Raw genomic sequence first — 9259 nt, 5'->3', positions numbered from 1 at the left:
CGCACCAATCTCGGCAAAGAATTAACAATCACACTCCGGAGTTTGTGGCTGCACTACTTGATTTGGTTCTTACTTCTCATTTATTTTCTTCATTCCCTTATATCATCCAAAAATCATATTTATTTTGTAAGCGTGGTTTATGAGATCAACTTTTTTTTTATTTTATACAAGATAAAATTTCTACTCTAACCTAATCTACGTGTATGCGTGTGTGAAATTCCCTCCTGGAGACTTGAACCCCAGCCTTTGCCTCTCATACCCCACAAACACTTATACCTGTGGAGTGACCATCGCACCAAGGGTGTGCAGTGATGAGATCAACTAATGTTAATTTGCTACTTGTTTTGTTCATAGATTTTATTTATTTCATTCCTATCTATAATAATGATAGTGGACTGTGTTTAAAAATAAAATTTTATTTTATTCCTTTTTGACTTACACCACTAAATAATGTTGTATTTAATAGGAGGCACATAGTGGCATGAAAATGTCTTCCATGGCCCATGCTACATGTTTTACTCTAAGATTTGCCATGGTTGAAGAAGAATTAGAGCATTCCCATCAAAACTTTCAAAAAATTTAGTATTTAGCATCTTAAAAAGTTCCTTTATCAATTTTAACAACTCATTTTACAATATATTCAACATCAAAGGTTTTATTTTTACCTTCATCTCATTAAAATAATATAAACAACTTAATAAAATAAAACTTCCAAAAAAAGTTCATAGCAACCAACCACTTTCACCACCACCACCATAAACACAACAACCACACCATCATCAACAACCCACCACAAAACCCATTAAAATAGACTAACACCACCAGCCACAACCACCACCATCACAATCGCAAGCCACCTCCAAAAAAAAAATCCACCAAGGTCACCACCACCGGAAAAAGAAAAAAAATCATGAAAAAACCCACCATTGCCTACCATTACCACCATAGCACCACCACCACAACACACTGAACCCATGACCCAAAATTGACCACCACCACCATAGCACAGCAAACCATGACCGTTTACCACCCCACATTTTTTTCTTTTGAGAGAGCTTGAGCAAGAGGAGAAGAAGAAAGAGCAAGAAGAGAAAAAGAGATAAGATGAAGACAAATGGAAAAGAATAGAGGAGAAGAAGCCAGCAAATAAAGTAGTTAATTTTTAGAAGAAAGAGAAATAAATGTTTAAGAGGACAAGAGAGAGAATGGAATAAAAAATTAATATTTTTTAAGATTATTGCTACAGTATGATATCAAAGATGAGATTCTACTGTAGCTGAATTCTAAAATATTTAGCATTTTTATTGTGGGCATATTTTTAAATTTGAGGCGTTAAAAATATTAAAAAATAGCACCTTTAGCATTTTTAGCACCTTTAATGAGAATACTCTTATACGAGAAAAACTTATCACAAGACATTCCTCATGCATGTGTTTGAAGCTTATCAGTGACACACAGTGAAAGAAACAGTAGTTTTAAATTATGATGTCTGAAGTTTAATTACTTAGTACATGCTATACAGTGAACCTTGTTTATTAAAGCAGAACTAAGATAATAATCACTTGAAACACCGTCTTCTAATAATCTTCATAATAGAAATTGGGTTCATCTGGCTTCTTTGGCAGTAGCAGCAACCTTTTTGGTGCTTTGCGTTCACCATTGTGTTCAACCTTTGAGGTCCCTGCTTCATCTGTCACACCATCTTGCAATCCGTCTTCTGCTTCATACAAAGACTTATAAAGCTTTCTCTCATGGTACCTGAGCCAAGCTGCTTGGATGCGACGAGCTGCCCACTTTCTCCATTGTAAGGAGTAGAACCTGAAAGTCATCATTGCACAATTACACATGGGAATCATTCCACTCGAAAAAAGAAAGGTAATCAGAGTTCTAATGTAATTTTTCTTCAATGTCACTATGAAAATCAAATCTAACAATGAAAGAGTATTACAGCCAACGAAAAGATATCATGTTCTTTTTTAAATTTTTTGTTTAGAAATCCAATGCGACAGGGGCATTGTAGATTTTGACGGGATAACAATGGTATTTCGATTTAAAATTAAACGAAGAATTGATGGTCACATCTTTTTGTACAATTTCTTAACAATATAATTTTATTTTTATAGCCTCACTTTGTTTGGAGAGTGTTGACAATAATCATCCAAAATGTTGATAAGCTTAGCTTAAAGACTTGCCTGAAAATATGCTGGAACTGCTTGCTATGAAAATGCCGAAACTGAGAGGCCACAAACTTCAAATCAGCAGCCCATAGCGCAAAGGCTTGAACCTCTGTTTGAGCTATTACTGTTCTTGTTGAAATGGGAAGACTGGTAGAGGAGCGGGGATTCAAAGCCCACGCAATAAGTTCTTCTCCACAGAAGTCACCGGCCTTCAGATTACAAGCATAACCAGGTTCTGCAGTCATACTGGTCAGGGTTCCTCGCATGATAAAGAGCATCTCATCCACTGGATCCCCCTCAAGGATAATGCAGCTCTTCTCTGTGTGAAGAACTGGTTTGAGACGATCACAAAGTGCATCAAACAGTTGACTATCCATTTGTTCAAACATTGGCACCTAAAAGATAAAATTGACTTGATGAACACGAGCTAGAAGTTGGACAAAAAGATGTACGGGAAAAAATTAAAGTAAAAATCTCACTCTCTTGAGAAGATTTAAGCACATATGGCGTGTTATGTCCCTTCGGAGGTCCTTAGGAAGTCTTTGAAGTAGATTCTCTTCCTCAACACCTCTGGTTAGTTGCCATTTATATTGTTGGTATCGTCTAACTCGTGCCCTTAATTCCTTAGGGAGCATACGGTGGGACATCCACCGTTCTACACCAGTCCTTTCCACTCTCACTTGAGTCATTTCTTCTATTCTCACTGATGTGGATTGCAGATATCTCTAGACCAGCAAAAGATTCATAATATAGCACTTCAGTTAATCGGAACTTAGAACTATGAGAGTTCTGTGAAAAAGTTTCTAGTCACAAGAGTGGATAGAATTAGCGAGAACAGATCCAACATCATGTTTCTATTGAATATAAGATAATTGGAAAAGTTAAAATAGAACTGCAGATCTTTAAGAAAAAATATATCACAGAGAAATTGAAACAGTTTATTGGATTGGATGAATTCGCTGGAAGTCTTGGTTTTTAGATGCAATTAATATTATAATACTTTTGTTTTATACCTTATTTTTATTAATATCTCCTTTGCCATAAATAATTGCCAATCCACTTAAATTATAATATTACACACATAATATAAATTTTGAAGTGTAGTACAATAGAATTTAATTTATTAAAGACATTATTGTAAGTTTGTAAATAAGTACATATAATATTAAATTATTATTTATAGTTTATTGATAATAAAGGGTCCTTTTGGATAGAACTTATTGCAGAAAACTGAAAACTGAAAACACTGTAGCAAAATAATTTTTAAATGTGTGAATACTACTGCGGGACTCATTTTTAATAAAAAATTGCTAAAAAAGTACATGAACAGTGCGCGCACAGCGCACGCACAATACGCGCACTGCGCGCTTGTCCCCGCAGCAAAGAAAAAAAAAAAAAAAAAAAAACTAAAACGTGGATGCAGCTAAAAAAAGCTGGATCCAAATGTCCTCAAACAATCCAATTGTAGTGAAAATTCATAAATTTGTGAAGAGTTAAAAATTTTAATCATAGTTTTACTACATTATGGTGAAAAAATAGTAATAAAAAGCTTATCAAGTAACTCGTGTCGTGTATAAATTCGAGCTTGTTCACTAAGATAATGAATCAAGTTTGAAACATATAATCTTGTTTAGTAATAAGCTTGACCTCGGTTCATGTTCGAAATAAACAAAAGGAACGAGTTTGAACTTTTAACTTTTAATAATTAGACTGGCTTGATTAGCTCATTTACATCCCTACTTGAGCTGAGCTGTACATTATGCTTATGTAGATATAGAGTTTGATTTACGGAATCATCTCATAATGCTAATGCTAAAACATTAGGTGGCAAAGAGAATTGATGAGAATCAGAGAGCTACCTGCATATTGCCAATAAGGAATGAGAATAAAACCAACCCAAAGGTAGATATGAAGATCGCAAATATCATTTCACCAATACTGGTGCTTGTTTGAAGGTTTTGGCCAAGAGAGCTGAGAAAAAAAACAGAGTAATTCTTCTTCTTCTTCTTTTTTCTTCTTTTATTTTTTTTTTTATTTTTATTTTTTTTTAAATTTGATGGTTACAAAAATGGGGAAGGAGAGATTCCCTAGTTCTCCTAGTAAAAGAGAGTAGATCATACCACTGAATTACAAAATTCTTAATAAAGTGGTTGAACTCAAAAATGCCTTTAGCACTAAATCTTAAACTCGCAATGTGTAAGATATTGTTATAAGCTAACAAGCCTTGATTTATATATAGGAACTTAGGAAAGTAATTTTAATAAGAAAATTTTCGCTCTTGTAAATTAAGAATACAGATGACATTTGAAATAATGTTTGAGAATTATATATATTTACTTACCCAAGACTACGAAAACCCCACCAAAAGCAGTAAAACAATTTCACTTGAAAATCTTTTGTTTCCACCATACCAGACTTCAGAACATCAGTAAACATTCCAAAGTTGAAGACCGTTGTATTTTCAATATCATCAGGTTTGATAAAAGGGCACTCATAATATAGATGTGCAAAGCTTTCATTACGGTAGTCTCCACAGTAAAAATCTTTATCTTCACAACCAGTGGAGTTTTTACAGTGCTTTTGCCAGCATGTTTCCTCTCGTTCAATGGCACACAAGTACCAAAAAGCTCCAAGTACCTGCTTTGTCACATTTAGTTGTGATCATAAAAATCTTGGAAATTAATATCGCTAATAATTCAAAATCAACTTACGAAACTGGCTATTTCTCAAAAAAAAAAAAAAACTTACATGACTGGCTAGCATATAGAGAAAAAGATTATAAGCAGCTCCAGTCCATGGTTGAATTAACATGCCGGAGGTTCTTGTTTCTTCCCTGTATAGTATACAGATCCGAGTAATTCTAGGCACATATTGGGAGAAGATTACGAGCTTCATGAATAATGGGGCTTGAGTTTTGATTGAGGGAATGGTAATAAAAACTAGGACCTGAAAAGTAAGCAGTTCATATCAGTAACTGTAAAACTGACATTCCCTTACTCGGTTCATTCTTTTTGGTCATCAAGCAATATAGTGCAATTTCAGCACAAGACATATATAATTTATGTATGGATTATGTGTCTTTGCGTGTCTAAAGTATCAGTTTGAACTGAACTACTAAATCAGTTCTACCAATGATAATTGAAATGCCAAATATTTATTTTGGCCCCGTATATTCTAACCTCTTAGCCTATCACATGCACGGCTGTAAGGGCATGATTATAGTACTAATTAAGTGGTGATTCTCCCTAGAGAATTTGTTTTCATTATTTCTTCAACTGGTATAACTGCAGCAAAATTGGAAGCAAAATGAAATGTATGATTAGAATCAATGCCCCGACTGATTGCAAAGTAACAAGTAGGGAAGCAAGTCCCTCACTAAATGGCATTTACTATATAATTGTGAATCTATGACTGCACTTTGAAGTGAATGTTGTTATGAATGCACGAAGACCATAGGGTTCTAGAAGTAAACGAGATTTTTGATACTTTCATATTGATGAAATGTCACATACATACCTGTGGTAATGGAAGAATTGACAGAATGTCAATGAGGAAGTATGTGGATAAGTATCTTTTTGCTATAGCCACCGGATCAGCAATCGGCTCACCCAATCCGAAGACTAGAGAATAAGGGGTAGTAAACCCAGTACGGAACTGAAAGATAATATGAAGTACATAGAAAGCATCAAAGAGTGAACGAAGAACACAAGCAATTTTGGCCAGTGTGAGGTCGGAATCAAGGCATTTATCCTTGTCATGGATCACTGGGATGTAAAAGAACAATGGATCCAGGGCCATAGATATCACACAAGAGAGCATAAATATTTTATTCCAAGTTAGTAGAAATTGACGCCGTGGATCAATAAACGTCCTCCTCGGAGCTGACTCTTGCTGATCACTCACGGGAAGGATGCTTTTTCGTTTTTTGAATCTTTTAAACCTGGATGAAAGAAAGAAATCGATTAAGAAGCATAAGCAAGTGTAAGGAACAATGGAATTGTCAGTGACAAATATGATTGGACCCCAAGTATGAAATTGTGCACTAAAACTGAATATTTTAGAACAAGTGCCTATTCAGTAGTTCACCTATTTGCAATACTATCAATCACGAAATCTGGTCTTTTTACTTCCTAAACTAGAATGCATTACAATGGTACTATAAAATTAAGTGGCTCCATTTAGGAATTTCAAGGATAATTTCACGGTCTAACTATTCGCACGCGGTCAAAGTGAGTAACAGAGACATGTGATAAAAATTGTTTGCGAGAAAGTTGGTTGAAAATTAACGGAAATAACAGCAGCAGAAGGAGGAAGTGTTAAAATTCAGGATTAAACAAACTAACCTTAAGCATTTGAGTCGCTTGGAATCCATTTCCTTCTTCCAAATAAACGTCCAACGTAAAGAGATAAACCTGTATTTTGGACACTTTATTTATAGTTAGGAAGTGCTAAAAGCAGAAGTAGATCGAAGTTCAAATCTGAAATTCCTTTTAACGAAAATTAAACCAGAATGGCGCATGCTAAATGTATAAGCCGAGAGATAAGTAAGAGTAATAAGTAGTGTGATATTACTACTATATATAGATCATTGACCATCATCTAGTCAATCCCTGCAGTCATGTCAAAACTTTAAACGTGTAACATGCCTTGATAACTTTCCAGTTTCCAGGCACTATAACGAACCCTTTACTTAAATTATTCTTACCTTTTTGGTAGCGTAGATATATTTCACTGTCTTAAACAGAAGATCTATAGCAACCTCATTAACTGGACTGTATTATTGTAAAAGGAGTTACAATAATAAAGTAAAGTTACATTACATATCACTGTCTTAAAACAGGGGATCGATGCGTCTCTTTCCTAACCCGATAAGTACTAAAAGCCCGAACATTATTGATTGGTTGTACATTTTAGTAGGTTGCACCGACTCGCCGGACTCCGGTGTCCGAGCGGTGTCATTTTTTTTTTCGCTTCTCCGACACGGCCCCGACGCGGTAGACACGCCAGCAGTGGAAAAAAAAAAAAAAAAAAAAAAAACAGAAACCCACACAGCCCAGAAACCCACCGGTGTCCAAGTTCCCTCCGCCCGCTGCCCTCTGTCCCTCGCAGGAGCTATCTCAGACCGATCGGCGAATCGGCGAGCTCCCTCTGTTCCTTCCGATCTCTCTCTCTCTCTCTCGGCGTAGACAGATCCGATCTTCTCTTCTTCTTCTCTCTGTTTCGCGTTTTTTGTTTTCTTTTACTGCTGACTGACCTTCACTTGATGTACTGTGGCATGCTATGTTATTATTTATAACACAAAATTATTTATTTATTTTTTAATCCCACTCACTGTGTTATACTTTACTCTCTCTCTCTCTTATCTGCTGACTGACCTTCACTTGATGTACTGTAGCATGCTATGTTATTATTTATAACACAAAAATTATTTATTTATTTTTTAATCCCACTCACTGTGTTATACTTCACAAAATTTATTTATTTATTTTTTAATCCCACTCACTGTGTTATACTTTACTCTCTCTCTCTCTCTCTCTCTCCCTTCTTTACTTAACCTTGTCTTATAAATTATAATATTTATTATGAATTTAGTGATTTTTATTTTTGTGTGTCTTGCTTATTTTATTTTATGTTTTTAGTTTGATATTGAATGTAGTCTATTTAAACTTTTAATTTGTACTCTAAACATTTTATGTGTATTATTATACTACTTTAGGTGTTAGTTTACTTATATGTAATTAGTACATAATTTAAATTCTAGATATAAACGTATTTTATGTCTAAAAATATTTAAAAATATGTCTAAATATAAAATTTAATTAATTATTTAATTGCCGTGTCCACGCCATGTCGTGTCCTTATTTTTCAAAAATTGCCGTATCGACGTGTCCGTGTCCGTGTCCGTGTTCGTGCATCATTATGAACCACTTCTATTTATTTGCTAATCCTAATTTTACTATTCTTTCTTCTCCCACTTTTTGGATTTATGGAGTCTGATCTTACAAAAATTTCCAAATCTAATCCTTGGGCCAATCTTAATCCATGGCTTGAAACTCTATTTGTTTTTTCCTTGTTACAAACAATGTCTATGCTTGAGGTTGAATTGGCGATTAATAGTCCATTTAGATGTATCTAATAAGACAAAAAATTTGGAATTATCCATGTTGCTTTTATACTTTTCAATTCTATAATTATATAATAGTCCATTTAGATGTAGGACTTATAATTAAAAACTGAAAATACTGTAGAAAAATAATTTTTAAATATGTGAATAGTACTGTGAGAGCCATTTTTAATATTTTTTCTAAATAAAGTGTTTTGTGGGTCTCATAAACCGTGCAGAATAGTAACTTTGTCCCCCACATAGTGCTGAACAGTACCAATTACTATTCATAAACAATAACCGTGACAGTGAAAAAGTTGACGTGCAAAAAAAAAAAAAAAAAAAGGCTGAAACGTGAAACTCAAAACGTGTATCCAAACATATGCTAAACCAAGAAGCTAAAAATTTGTAATTATGGCACCACCATTACAACATATTTTTTTAGTATTGGTGGTGCCAAAAATAACAATATAATTTTTTAGCACCACCAATATTAAAAGAGTGTTTAGTTTGTGTTTTCAAATAATAATTTTCAGTTTTTAAATAACATTATACGTATTTCTATATATTTTTCCATCTACACGTATTTTTATAAATATTTTCAAACAACAATTTTCAGTTTTTAAATACATATATTAAACGGCCTAATGCTCTAAAAACCTCTAAAACATGTTCCTCACAACTAAAAAACATGTCAAAGTAACCTAAAAACAAGTGTGTGGCTGTGGAATTTTTTTAAAAATATATATAAAATATCTCATCTCTTATATCTTCCCCCACACAAACACGTTGGATCTCTTCTCAATTTGTCTTTCTCCCCTCTTACATTATTTTGGGTATAATAAAAATCAAAAATTGCAATTGGGCTTCCACATCTGGGATTAAACCCATTATTAACCCATCTATTAGATTGCCTATCCAGCCCCATTTCCTTTAAATTTGAGTCTGCAGTCACGCTGACCTTGATTTTATTTTATTT

The 9259-nt window shown here is 34.0% G+C and overlaps 1 protein-coding gene across 2 annotated transcripts; it reads right to left on the bottom strand.

The window, feature by feature from the left end:
• Positions 1 to 1448: 1448 nt before the first annotated feature.
• LOC142615801 (putative cyclic nucleotide-gated ion channel 10) lies at positions 1449 to 7444 on the bottom strand. Of its 2 annotated transcripts, none has more exons than XM_075788637.1 (9): positions 6883 to 7444; positions 6521 to 6589; positions 5694 to 6117; positions 4926 to 5123; positions 4519 to 4814; positions 4037 to 4148; positions 2657 to 2902; positions 2193 to 2572; positions 1449 to 1818 (listed from the first exon to the last, which is right to left on the bottom strand). In XM_075788637.1, the coding sequence occupies exons 2-9, from the start codon at positions 6547 to 6549 to the stop codon at positions 1578 to 1580; spliced, it is 1926 nt and encodes a 641-aa protein (XP_075644752.1). In that variant the 5' UTR covers positions 6550 to 6589; positions 6883 to 7444; the 3' UTR covers positions 1449 to 1577. The 2 variants fall into 2 exon arrangements, with proteins under 2 accessions (XP_075644752.1, XP_075644751.1); XM_075788636.1 differs by having other exon boundaries at positions 7243 to 7444.
• Between the last annotated feature and the right edge of the window lie 1815 nt (positions 7445 to 9259).

Source organism: Castanea sativa, chromosome 11, assembly GCF_040712315.1.
Source record: "Castanea sativa cultivar Marrone di Chiusa Pesio chromosome 11, ASM4071231v1".
NCBI classification, from domain to species: Eukaryota; Viridiplantae; Streptophyta; class Magnoliopsida; order Fagales; family Fagaceae; genus Castanea; species Castanea sativa.
The sequence above is the reverse complement of the archived record's forward strand: the minus strand, read 5'-3'. Positions and strand labels throughout refer to the sequence as shown.